Source organism: Puma concolor, chromosome A3 (genome assembly GCF_028749965.1).
Source record: "Puma concolor isolate L17-30 chromosome A3, mPumCon1.1.hap2, whole genome shotgun sequence".
Classification (NCBI taxonomy): Eukaryota; Metazoa; Chordata; class Mammalia; order Carnivora; family Felidae; genus Puma; species Puma concolor.
This window is the reverse complement of record NC_141669.1, coordinates 11,945,609-11,959,567: the sequence shown is the minus strand read 5'-3', so window position 1 is coordinate 11,959,567 and position 13,959 is coordinate 11,945,609. Positions and strand designations below refer to the sequence as shown.

Here is a 13,959-nt window from a genome sequence, read left to right as displayed (position 1 = left end):
GTGGACGGAGCCGCCTGCACCAGCCCCCGCTCCAAAGACGCACCAGAAAAGGCCGCCATCTTCGCCCCGTCCCGCGCGGCTCCGCTCGCTCTCCCTCCCTCCGCACTGACACGCTTCGCCTTGGCAGCGCGCGCTTCCGGCCCTCGGCCTGCAGCTTTCCCAGTCCGGGTAGGACCTCAGGCCGGGGAGAACGGTTCCGGCCGAAAGGAAGGCCCGGCCTGGACCCCGCAGCGCGTTGACCAGGTTCAGCCGGACCTCGCCTTGCGTAGGTAGCCAGGACCCGTCGTCATTAGCCGCGCTAATAGTTATCTGTTGTTTAGAGCATGCCATGTGTCATCAGGACCACTTTTCCACATGTGAGGAAGCAGACGTTATGTGATGAAGGTCACACAATGGTCCTGGATGATCAGGGGGTAAGACGTTGCCCTCTCCGCTGCCTCACTCAGCACCCCGACTTCTGAAAAAGCAGGGCCTTGTGGTGTGTGAATGATGGAAAGGATGCACTGCGCTCATTGCCTGCAAAACCTATACCACTGAGGGTCTGCACCCAGTAGGCATTCACTTAATACTTTTGATTTAGGTTTCCCAACGTCCATTTTGTTGTTTGATGTAGTACTGATGATATCAAGTTTGTTTGACTTCCATACAGTTTTGACTCCTTTCTCTTTGCAGAGAGATGGGAAAAGTAGATCAATGTTTAATCCTCCCTCTACGCACAGGAAGTATCAGTATCTTCGATGAGGACACAGAGTTTCAGGGAAGTTAAGTAACTCATGTAAAGCCACCTGCAGCTACTAAACGGCAGCGGGGGATCCGAGCCACATCTGCTTAACTCCAGGGTGCATGCTGGACCATCTTTAGCTGATCACAGAACGACAAGATGTATGGGTGGAGTTAGACATCCAGCTTCAGGATCCCTACTTCCTTGAGTAACCTGTGTAACCTTAGCAAGTCTGGGCTTCAGTTTACTCATCTGTAAACTATCCATGAATAATTGTCCCTGTCTTATAGGGTTGTTGGGATAATTAAGTAGGTAAAGCATAGCACATGTAACAATATATAAGTGTTAGCTCTATTACTGTTACATGTAACGGGATTCTCTTGAAGCTCCAACAGCCAGGGACAATACATTCAGGCCTGCAGCTTCACACCTCCAGGGGGCACCATTTCCCTTATATTCTATGCTGTCATACGTTTTATATACATTTCTACAAATGATACCCCTGAGAGTTATGCAGTGTGGCAATTCTGAATAGATGCCACGTTCCAAAGACAGACAGAAGTTCCCGTATCATGCAGCATTTGCAAAAGGGAAATCTGAAATCTGCTTTTTGGTCCTTTAGCCATTCCCTACCTAATATGTATGAGAGGATTGAAGGTATAAGAAAAAAGGTCTCTCTGAAGACAACCGTTGACACCCTAAGACCTTTTCATCTCTGGGGTTTGGGGAGCATAAGGCATGCTGTGAGAAGATGTGGCAGGAAAGGACAAAGCGGAAGACCAGGCTGCTGAGGGAGCGGGCCACATTTCTAACACCCGAGGCAGAAACACATAAGATTTTTCTCCCAGGGGCTAACCGGACCTCTGGGAACAGACTTGAAGCTATCTTTAAAGGCAATGTGCTCAAGAGGGCTGCTTGGAGAAGCTAAAAGACATAGCAGAGGGACTCCCAAAGAACCCTGTTGTACTAGTCTTCTAACCAGAGGAGAGAGATCACCTGCCTTATGTGAGTTAGACCTGGAAGATACCAGCAAAAGAATCTCCCAAACACCTGCAGAAAGTACCCCCTCAGAGAAAAAAAAATCAGAAAGCACCAGAACCAGATCACTATGACACCAGCCGGATGGAGGTAGGTACCTTCCCCACCACGCATGACTTTATCTCTCACCAGACACCAGAAACAACAGCTAATGGGAGAGGGGAGAGCAGAGACTGACCACACTCCACCCTATGGTCAACCCGGGGAGGAAGGAAGCTATAATTTGGGTTAAAGTTGTGAATTTTGATCATGACACTGGACTTGATAGTTAAAAATGTTTAATGTTTATTTATTTTTGAGAGAGAGAGAGAGAGAGAGAGAGAGGGGGGGGGGGGAGGGGCAGAGAGAGAGGGAGACACCGAATCCGAAGCAGGCTCCAGGCTCTGAGCTGTCAGCACAGAGCCCGACACGGGGCTCAGACTCACAAACCGTGAGATCATGACCTGAGCAGAAGTCAGAATGCTTGACCAAATGAGCCACCCAGGTGCCCCTGGCCTTGATAGTTTAATTAAAGAAATGAGGCTACAATTGTGATGAAAGTAACCAGACAACTTTTCATTATTTGAGAGTAACCAGAAAAGCTTTAGAAGATGCCAGAGGCATCTACCTAGGTCAGGAAAAGAGCCCATGGAGAGGGTTTCAAGGTGATGAATGATGTTTTCTCCCTATGCCTTATCAAGTTTATCTCATTTAATATACCATTTTAATAAATATCGTGCGTGTGTGTGTTTGCGTGTGGTAATACCCTCAATAATGTGAGTTAGGATAAAATGTGATTGGCTACCCACCTTGGCAGGTAAGGACAAGGTCAGGCAAAGAAGTGGCAGGCAATTCCTTCACTAAACCAAGAAATAGAGGATGGGTGCTCCCAGTCCAGCATCCTGCTGGTCTACCCTTACCAGAACAATCTGATAAAATGGAGGCCTACTATTAGGAAACAGTGCTAGAATCCCGGCCTACTTCCAGAAATCCAGCTACCAGGAGATAATTAGGCAGGAGGACAGCCACCACTAGGTGGCCCCAAACTGCAGCTAAGCCTAGTAAAGTTTGCACTGGATTTAAAACTACCAGCTGGGACTGCCCCCCACCCCCTGGGGATTTATTTCTATAACCTTACATAGAACCCCACATTCTATGTACTTGGGTATTATGTAACATGACCGTGCTAATCATGTTATGGTGGAATGTTACTACATTACCCATGCACCCAGAAAGATTGTGCTGTGTGTTTTCAAGTAAGCTATTCTTCTCCACGGGAAAACACGTGGTTGATTTTGCAAGTAAGACAGACATGAGAAATAATGTCTTTCTCATGGACAGCATAAAGAGCAGGGGCCCAGGGAAGGACTCTGTAGACTGGCCACCCAAAAGCCATACACTGTCCTCTTCCTCCTTCCCTTTCTGTGTTATACAGACTGGGAAAAACAAAACAATCAGTTTGCAGACTCCTTTGGAGAGAGAGAGGTCCATGAGCCCCAGTTCCGCCTGGAAAGGTGTAAGTGGAAACCCCACGTAAGGACTCTTTAAAACAGAATATCCAGACTGGCATGTGACCTTCTTCCTCCTGGCACATGGACACGGGACCTGTACAGGTGGCAATGCATCATGAAGATGGAAGCTTCGTGCTATGGCTATTGAAACATGAAACGGGAGAAGATTAGATCCTTGGTGACAATGTAACACAAGTTGCCAGCCCAGATCCGTCTACCTCTAGACCTCTTGTGGTTTGAGAATGCCTTATGTAGTTAAGCCACTGATAATTCTCTCTGGTTTGCAGCCCAACACATTCCTAACAGGTACAGAAAAGAACGGAGATGAAGCATTCATCGGGATGGATTTCGTGTAATGAATCCTTCAGAAATTTTTTTCAAGTGATCTAGAATACAGCGATAAGCAACCAACAGTGACTCTAAGGAGGAGGAGACATTTTGGCCTGGATCGTGAAGGCACCATCGAAAACAATGTTTGAATGTATGGTCATTTCCTTACAACCAAAAATAAGAATGAAATGTGTCGTACATGGTGGAGGAAGTGACCCTGAAACCAGGCTAGGAAATAGAAGTCAGATCAGATAGTTTACTTTGTCCTTTCATTGGCACCCATCCCCCTCCCAGACTCCACTCTGGCTCTTGATGAAGATAAATCAAGTTGCCTGGTTCCCAAGGATCCAGCCTCCAAGGAGAAGGAAGCAGTAAGGGAGAGAAGTTATTTTAATGTAAAAGAAGTTGGTCAGATAAGGTGATAAATTCAGTATATAAACCCAAGTCCTTCCTCATACGATACAAACCCACCCATCATTCCACACAAGAAACCACAAGCTTCTGCCTCTTCAAATGCTACCCAGGGAGTTTGCCTTCACATCCCCAGGGAGAGGGGAGGACTCTAGAGTACTTGGCTCTGGATCCTGAATCCCACTCTCAGTAAACCTGATGTGACCAACCTTCACCAGGAAGCTCCCTTTCCTCTGATACAGCTCATAGTTGTTAAGGCTCCCGCATCCACTCTCCTTAGGATGCCACACACCAAACCCTCCATTCCCAGCCTCCTGCTTACGTCTGGCTTTTAACCTGGGGTCATTTCGCCCTCTAGTGTAATAAATTATGTAGGATTCCTTGCATACACCAGATTGCCTCTTACCGCTGTGTATTTTCTTATGTTGTTTCCTCTCCTTAGAAGAGCCTTTCCTTTTAAGTTTTAGTTATCTGTTGCTGTGTAACATCCACTCCAAAACTCATACAACAACCAGTTTATTTGCTTATGATTCTGTGAGTCAGGAGTTAGGGCAAGGCTTAGCTGGCTGGTCCTTCTGCTCCAATGGCACGACCTGGGGTCATTCACTCGCATGCCATCAGCTAGAGTCTGGCTGGGCTGGAAGATCTGAGAAGACTTCACAGCCATGCGTGAGGCCACAGTGCTCCTATACATGGACTCTCCACAGGCCAGCTTGGATCTTCTCACAGCAAAGTAAGTCCCAGGGAAGAAAGACTTCTCAGGTGCCAGTGGGGTTCCCAGAGGATGTGTTCTAAAAATAGAAAGCAGATGTTGCATATTTCGTAAATGGGCCTGGGAAATAGTAAATGTCACTTTTGTCAACTTCTATTGGTCAACACAAATCACATGACCAACCTAGACTCATAAAAAGGGGAAATAAGCCCCTTCTTTTGATGCAGTAATTGGCAAAGAGTTTGAGGACATCAGTGGTGTAACCACACCTATCTTCCTGGCACACTCCTGGTTATTACGGAGACTTAGCTAAGCTAGCACCTAGCAGCAAATCCTGTTTAACGCCAATCCCTAGCTAGCAAATACTGCTAGTTTTCCCTGAGGTTTCTTTCTTTTTTTTTTTCTTAAATTTCTGACTCTTAGGTGGACATCTGGCTGCCCAGAATAAGGACTTCCCAGCCTCCCTGGGACTGGCCTGTGTTCTGGCCAATGGCATATACGCAAAAACGTCCTTAAGGGAGGTCATAGATCCTTCTTCCTCCTCCTCGTTCCTGTTGGCTGGCCTGGAGTTTGAGCAGCCAAACTGAACCACGAAAAGAGAGCCATATATGGAGTATGGCAGGACAAAAGGAGAGAAGTAGCTTGGGTTCCTAGTGAGGAGCACCATACTAGCCAAAACTGTGACTCTAGATTTCTTACATGGGGGAGAAATAAACATCTATCTTGTTTGTTTTGGGCTCTTTGTCCCACACAGCCAAAGCTAATCCCAATTTATATATCCCCGTTAGGTATCTCTTGCTGCAAACCAAATTGCCCCACAATCTAGTGACTCAAACCAGTAAACATTTATTGTCACTCACAGTCTCTGTGGGACAGGACTTCAGGAGCAGCATGGCTGAGTACTTCCACTGGGAGTCATTCAGGCTGTTGAAGTCGGTCTGCTGGCCGGGACTGCCGTCATCTGGGGCTAGGGAGGGAGGCTCAGCTTATAAAGGTGGCTTGCTGTCATGACTGTGTGGCAGTTAGCAGGAGGCTTCTGTTCTTCTCCACATAGACCTCTTCCTCAGCTGCTGGAAAGTTCTCATGATATGGCTGCTGGTACCCCGCCAACCCCACTCCCTTGTCACCAGAACAAGTGGTCCTAGAGAACAAGGCAGAGTGAGTGATATCTTTCATGGGCTAGCCATCAAAACCACACAGTCACTTCTGCAATAGCTTATTGGTCACAAAGGCCTATTCAGTGTAGAAACACACAGAGGTGTGAATACCGGTTAGATAAGGATCATTTGGGGGCCATCTTCGAGGCCAGCTACCACCCCCCGCCCCTTGCTTCCCTAACAGACCTCTGATTTGTTCACGTAGCAGGTGGTAATCCCTCAAAATCAGGAAGCAGTATGTTTTTACAGCATCCTCTGGGATAAATCATGTTCCTTCTAGACCAGCCATTGTTGTCATTAAATTTGTTGGCTTAGCTTACCTGGTTTTTCTCAATTTTCCTGACTCAGAAAGCAGTTTGGAGAGAGGGAGGTTCACATTTAAACATCCTCTTTTTTTCCTTCTGAATTTCCTGCAGCTTCTAAGCCAAGCAACAATCATTGAATTTTTATGCTTTTGTCAAAATAAGCTGTCAGAAACTGGTCCAGATCTATTAGAATGCAACATCATTCTCGCTGCCCCAGCATTCACCTTATGGTGCAGAGACCAGAGGGGGCCTGGCAAACAGACATAAATTCAGAGATCTATAATTCTCTATCCCCTGAAGAAGTGGCCATAAAGTCCATCACTCCAGATATATGAGGAGAGGGAGACAAAGGACAACCCAGATGAGTTTCAGAGGGACCGTAAAACAGAAAAAGAGATCTCACTAACTGTGTCGGTCTCATTATAAGCAAGCCAGGCAAGGACATGATTTATGGTTGGGTGCTGACTGGCCGGCAGGCATGAATGTTACTCTCTCTCCCACGCCCGCCATCTTGAGTGCTCATCAGCCCCGGTGAGTGATGCCGGTGGCTCTTGGGGAGATAGCGCTGTACTTGGAGCCTGAGCAAGAGAACATGGCCTGGAGGTTGTGGGTGTTTAAGAACAGACTATGCACCAGAAAAATGTTCTGAGTCCAGCTGCCCAGAATCTGCTAGGACCCCTGAGTTCCATTACCTACGGAAGAGAGCCGTCCTTGCGTCTGCACGCAGGCTTCAGGCTTGCTTTCTTAGCCTCCTTCCTAGTGTCCTCACTTCCGTGTACCTCCTTCCTGTCTCTGAAACCGATCACAGGTTTTCTTGTTAATAAGGTCTGTGATTTTTATTTAAACTTGGCTGAAACAACACAACTTTCTATACTGAAAAAACAAAACGCAGGGCCAATAAGAAAGATGGCCAAGAATTCTTCAAAATGCCTGGAGAAAATAGTTCTGAATATGGAAATTTATACTACCTGGACATAGGTTCCTATGCTGTTACAATAATGGGACTGGGAATTCATGGAGGTTGCTTCAAGCACAGCTCTGAATAGTGATGTTCCAGCTACTTTGGTTGCATAACAAGTTACTCCAAAATGTGGTGGCATAAAATATCCATTTATGATGCTCATAGATTTTGTGGGTGAGAAGCCTGTGCAGGGCACAGCAGGAAGGACTTACCTCTGTTCTTCAATATCTGTTGACTCAACTGAGAGACTCAAAGAGTAGGTGTTGGGATCACTTGAAGGTTCCTTCACTCACACACCCTGATTGATGCTCTCATGTCACTGACGCCCTGGCTGGGGCTGTTGGCCAGCGGTGGCCTCTCCATGTGGACTTCCTCACAACATAATGGTTCTATTCCAAAGGCAGCATCCCAAGGACCAGGTAATCCTTAATGACCAAGCTCCCGAAGTCGAGCAGTATCCCTTCCTCCCCATTCTGTTAATTGGGGCACTTACAAAGGTCTGTCCAGGTTCAAGGGGATTCTAGATAGTAGCATTTGAAGTATGAGTGGCAACATTTCATTACAAGAAAAGCACGTGGGACAGGGTATAAATTTGTGTGGCCATGTATTAGTCAGAGTTCTCCAGAGAACAAACCAATAGAATGTGTATATATGAAGAAAGAGATTTAAGAAATTGACTCATGCAATTACAGAGGCTGGCAAGTTCAAAATCTACAAGGATGGGTTATCAGCCTGGAGAACCAGGAAATGCTGATAATGTAGTTCGGGTCTGAAGGTTGTCTGCTGGCAAAATTTCCTCTTGCTTGAGGGAGGTCAGCATCGTGTTCTGTCAAGGCCTTCCACTGTTTGGATGAGGCCCAACTTTACCCAGACCGGTTGACGCATAAAGTTAAGCATCGCAAATCCACCTTGTCAACTTGGCACCCATATGTATCTTCTTAAACTATGCTTAATCTCCTAAGACAATGACAAGGTCACGCTCCCGCCTAACATGGCACAACCGTCCTGTGTATAACTATTGATAACTCACTGACCCTTTCCCCAGGTGAGGATGCAGAGTCCTTACATGACGTTTACTGTTCTTGATATCGTGTAATTTGAATATCGTGATGTAAAGTTAGCAATTCTTTTTTTTTTTTTTAATTTTTTTTTCAACGTTTATTTATTTTTGGGACAGAGAGAGACAGAGCATGAACGGGGGAGGGGCAGAGAGAGGGAGACATAGAATCGGAAACAGGCTCCAGGCTCTGAGCCATCAGCCCAGAGCCTGACGTGGGGCTCGTACTCACGGACCGTGAGATCGTGACCTGGCTGAAGCCGGACGCTTAACCGACTGCGCCACCCAGGCGCCCCTAAAGTTAGCAATTCTTAAATACTATGACATGAAGTAAGTACGTCTTATGTTACATGACAAAGGGATAAGAGAGGAAAGGATATAAAGATATTAGCTTAGTGTGTGCATATATATAGCATACACACACATAACAAAATAAGGGAGAAATACTCATGGCAGTTGTAGTCCACAGTTCTGAAACTGGTCATGTGGTCATAGCTATTATTTACAACTACGTTCTTCGACTACCCACTCCCTGTTTCCCTGCCTTGTGCTTCATGCCATCAGTGCCACAACATCCTACTGGTTACATGGACGAGCTACAAAGGGCTAGAAAAAAGGAGGCTGGGATTGTAGGAGGACAGTTTTGGAGATGAGCTCCTACACCGGAAAAGAACTACTATTTCTCCATTCTTTAGATGTCAAGTACAAATCATAAAATGGATACAAAGAAGCCTAAAGCATTTGGACCTAGACTGGATCAGGGAGGACTGCGTATATCAAATGAAGAAGATTGGTTTAATACGGTAAATTAGTGGTTCCCATCCCTCACTGTGCATCAGAATCGCCTGTGGGACTGGCTAAAATGCAGACACGGGGCCCTCCTCCCTCAGAGTTTCTGATTTCGGTAGGTCTGAGGTTAGCAGACCTATCATTTGCATTTCTCACAAGTTCCCAAATGATGCCGATGTTGCTGGTCTGGGAACTACCATTTGAGAACCACTGTTGTGGATGAAGCAGATTTTAAGCAAGCAAGAGAGTGATCTGATCAGATTTTTATTTTCTATGACTCTTTCTGGTGGTTTTGTGAAGAATGCATTCGTGGAGGTAAACCACTAATAGGTTATCACAGTAGCACATGTAAGTTGTAACTGAAACTTGAACGAGGACAACGAAAGAATGTCAGACAGGAAGGGACAGGTAGGGGCAATATCATTAAGCTGGCAGAGTTGGATGTGACTGGGGGCAGGTAGAGGGCGGTAGGTAGAGGAAGAGGAGTAAATGAGAGAGGAAGGAAGGCATTGGTACCACTCTGTTTCTAGTGGGGATCGCTGGGTGAATGGTGTTAGCATCAGCTGAGAAAGAAGATTACAGGAGGGGCAGCAAGGTGACGAATAAGTCCATTCCTTTGGGATGCTGCCAGTCACTTCACTTTGGAGCTTCTCCGCTGGGCCTCTCTCTCCAGTAGCCTAGCAGGGACTTCTTGGCAGCTCCAGAGTCTAAGAGGAAGGAAGCAGAAGCTGCTAGGCCCTGAAGTCTGGGCTCTGATGTAAGAACAGTCATGCATAGACCCAGTGCAGATTCAAGAAGAGGGGACATCTACGCTTCATGCATTTATCCAAGGGACCGTATCCCCCCATGGAAGGACTGGAAGACTTGAGGTGCTTTGAGGTTCTGATTGAAAATGGGCAGAATTCCATACCTGATCCCTTTTCAACCCTCCCTCCACCCCCAGTTTTATATGAGATATCTTACCTAATAAGTGCTAAGGCCAACAGAATATGTACTATGCCCTATCTGCTCGTTTAGAAGAAATTTTTCACCTGTACATTTCTACTTAATCAATTAGACCACTGATCTCCAAACTTAAGTAGATCAGAATTACTCCGGGGAGCTCTTTCAACTGCAGATTCCTGGGTCCAGCCGTCAGGGATTTTGATTGCTCACATTTGAAATGTAGTCCAGGAATGTGCATTTAAAAACAATTTGAGTCTCTATTCTATTCCATTGGTCTGTGTGTCCGTTTTGTGCCAATACCATGCTGTCTTGATTACAGCTTTATAGTAGAGGCTAAAGTCTGGGATTGTGATGCCTCCTGCTTTGGTCTTCTTCTTCAATATTACTTTGGCTATTCGGGGTCTTTTGTGGTTCCATACAAATTTTAGGATTGCTTGTTCCAGTTTCGAGAAGAATGCTGGTGCAATTTTGATTGGGATTGCATTGAATGTGTAGATTGCTTTGGGTAGTATTGATATTTTAACAATAATGGAATAGAATAGAGACTCCAGAATTGGACCCACAAAAGTATGGCCAACTAATCTTTGACAAAGCAGGAAAGAGTATCCAATGGAAAAAAGATAGTCTCTTCAGCAAATGCTGCTGGAAGAACTGGACAGCAACATGCAGAAGAATGAAACTGGACCACTTTCTTACACCATTCACAAAAATAAACTCAAAATGTATGAAGGACCTGAATGTGAGACAGGAAACCATCAAAACCCTGGAAGAGAAAGCAGGAAAAAACCTCTCTGAACTCAGCCTCAACAATTTCTTACTTGACACATCCCCAAAGGCAAGGGAATTAAAAACAAAAATGAACTATTGGGACCTCATCAAGATAAAAATCTTCTGCACAGCAAAGGAAACAACCAACAAAACTAAAAGGCAACCGACGGAATGGGAGAAGATATTTGCAAATGACATATCGGACAAAGGGCCAGTATCCAAAATCTATAAAGAGCTCACCAAACTCCACACCCGAAAAACAAGTAATCCAGTGAAGAAATGGGCAGAAGACATGAATACACACTTCTCTAAAGAAGACATCCAGATGGCCAACAGGTACATGAAAAGATGCTCAATGTCACTCCTCATCAGGGAAATACAAATCAAAACCACACTCAGATATCACCTCATGCCAGTCAGAGTGGCCAAAATGAACAAATCAGGAGACTATAGATGATGGTGAGGATGTGGAGAAACGGGAACCCTCTTGCACTGTTGGTGGGAATGCGAACTGGTGCAGCCACTCTGGAAAACAGTGTGGAGGTTCCTCAAAAAATTAAAAATAGATTTACCCTATGACCCAGCAATAGCACTGCTAGGAGTTTACCCAAGGGATACAGGAGTGCTGATGCATAGGGGCACTTGTACCCCAACGTTTATCGCAGCACTTTCAACAACAGCCAAATTATGGAAAGAGCCTAAATGTCCATCGACTGATGAATGGATAAAGAAATTGTGCTTTATATACACAATGGAATACTATGTGGCAATGAGAAAGAATGAAATTTGGCCTTTTGTAGCAACGTGATGGAACTGGAGTGTTATGCTAAGTGAAATAAGTTCTACAGAGAAAGACAGATACCATATGTTTTCACTCTTATGTGGATCCTGAGAAACTTAACAAAAGACCATGGGGGAGGGGAAGGGGAAAAAAGAAGTTAGAGAGGGAGGGAGATGAACCATAAGAGACTCTTACAAACTGAGAATAAACTGAGGGTTAATGGGGGGTGAGAGGGAGGGGAAAGTGGGTGATGGATATTGAGGAGGGCACCTGTTGGGATGAGCACTGGGTGTTTTATGGAAGCCAATTTGACAATAAATTTCATATTAAAATAATAATAATAATAATAATAATAAATAAAAACATTTTGATGGGGGCGCCTGGGTGGCTCAGTCCATTGAGCATCCAGCTCTTGGTTTGGGCTCAGGTCATGATCCCAGGGTCATGGGATTGAGCCCTTTGTCAGGCTCCGTGCTGAGCATGAAGCCAGCTTAATATTCTCTCTCTCTTTCTCTCTCTGTTTCCGCCCCCCTGCTCCTCTTCCCTGCCTGCATGCACCCATGCATGCTCTCTCTCACAAAATAAGTCTTTAAAAAAATTAAAAATAAAAACGTTTTGATGTGTGAAGGCATCCCTGGACCGCATATGTAGAAAGATTATTTTAGAATTCATTTTTCTGTTGCTATTTTTAGAGCTTACCTGCTCGGTCATGTTGATTTCATGGCATTATTCTTAGATGTCTACTTTATTATTTTACTTACTTCATTTTATGTTCTATTTTACTAAATTTCTTCTCACATCTTGAACTGTCAAAGATAAAAAAAAAAAAAACAAAAACAGGCACTGAAGTGGTAAGGACAGGTTTTAATCAGTAATAGACTGTTGCCTTAGAGAAGAGGGTCCTGCATGAACCAGACCAAACTTTGACTTATGCAGAGGTGGTTGGGCATTTTAAAGGGCAAATGAGAGGATAGGGAAGGACAGAGGTGGAAGCTTGAGCAAAGTCAGGGCAGTGCAAAGGTTGGTCAGTGGAGATGCACATCAGGTCATCTGTGTCAGTTAGCTGGCCAGTTATCAGAAGTTAGGATTCTATCTTGCACAGAGACTGGGAGGCAGAGGCCCTGTCCTTGCTGAGGATTACATTTCAAAGGGAAGCTTTCAGGTCCTTGAGAAACAGTTGCAGGAGCTACATATACGTGCCAAAGGGACAGAGGGAGGATTCCCAATTGTAAGCTCATTTTAGAGAATGAGAGAGTGGTTGGGACCTACCCAGGGCGTTGGCCGGCTGTCTCAAACAGGCACGTTGGGGTGGGGGAGGGGTGGGTTAGGACCATCTTAGGGATGTGTCTGGAGCTGTTAGCAACTTTAAGTGTTTAAGTCTTTTAATGGCAGGGGAAGGTGGTTGACAAGATCATTTGTGCTGAGAATCTACTGATTTTAATAGACTGAGGTTGAGGCTCAGTCAAGAAGACTCAGAGAGCCCATCTAGAGTTTGGTCAAGGAGAAAATTTTTGTGGGAACAATGCCTTACGTTAGGTCTTCCTACTTTAGGACACCAGGCCACAGATAGATTAAATGAAATGTGCAAAGCAATAGTAAAACTATTCCATAACAGAGCTGTGATTCAAAAGGAGGTTTTCCGGACTCTAGAGTTTATGCCAGAGGGAGGGAAGGAATTGGAAGATTGTACAAGATCCACTGGGTCGAAGAAATGACATTCTACAAATGTGCATTCACTACAAAACTATTGAGTTTTATCTCTTGGATTCAATGTTAATTCTAGAGCAATTTCTAGCATATCAGTACATTTGATTTTAACATACTATTTTCTTACTTGGTGACCTAAATTTGGTAAAGATTTGTGTCTCCTCTAAAATGCCTTTAATTTTTCTCTTCATTAATTCCTTTAGGACTTAATTAGGTTGGAAAGCTTCTTTTTAAAATCATTAATCTCATGTCTGTATCAGAATATAACAATTTAAACTTAAAAAAAAACTTTAGAGTTTAACATCTGGTATACATTTTTCTTTAAAGAGAAACCTAAAATGATAAGGACTTCCAGGAAACAGTTGACTGTGAAATTCCACTGAAGAGCTAACATCATTAAAATTGAGAGACATTTAATAATTCTACCTCAAATGGTTCTTAATCCTCGGTGTTTAATTTAGCTTTGTAGAGAGTGTCTGATCCCGGTGTAATAGCTTCTACATTTTCAGTTCATACTTTGCCCTACCAAACACATTATTAATTTCTCGTCAGCTTCATTGAATCCTTGTTCTGTTGGTTAATATCTCCATTGTAGGTTTTCATTAGTGGAAACTCAAGGATAAACTGGACTTGACCGTAATTTCAATACAACCATAGGGGAAAAAATTATAGCTCACGAAAGGGCTATTTATCCAGAGAATTTTTCCTTGAGAAAATTAGTATTTTGTTGGAGAAAATAAGTTGCAGTCTCTCTTTTAAGCAAAAAAAGGGTTAATCCGTAACAGTG

The 13,959-nt window shown here is 44.5% G+C and overlaps 2 protein-coding genes across 2 annotated transcripts in view; one reads left to right on the top strand and one right to left on the bottom strand.

Annotated features, from left to right (window-relative positions):
* DDX1 (DEAD-box helicase 1) overlaps positions 1-156 on the bottom strand; it is a 37,377-nt gene extending 37,221 nt beyond the window's left edge. Inside the window, exon 1 of the mRNA XM_025927402.2 lies at positions 44-156. Within this exon, the coding sequence (XP_025783187.1) occupies positions 44-59 (16 nt within the window). The 5' untranslated portion in view covers positions 60-156. The remainder of the gene's footprint in view (positions 1-43) is intronic.
* Positions 157-1,440: 1,284 nt separating this feature from the next.
* The window catches only part of NBAS (NBAS subunit of NRZ tethering complex), a 367,149-nt gene continuing 354,630 nt past the window's right edge, over positions 1,441-13,959 (top strand). Inside the window, exon 1 of the mRNA XM_086700060.1 lies at positions 1,441-1,849. Within this exon, the coding sequence (XP_086556186.1) occupies positions 1,844-1,849 (6 nt within the window). The 5' untranslated portion in view covers positions 1,441-1,843. The remainder of the gene's footprint in view (positions 1,850-13,959) is intronic.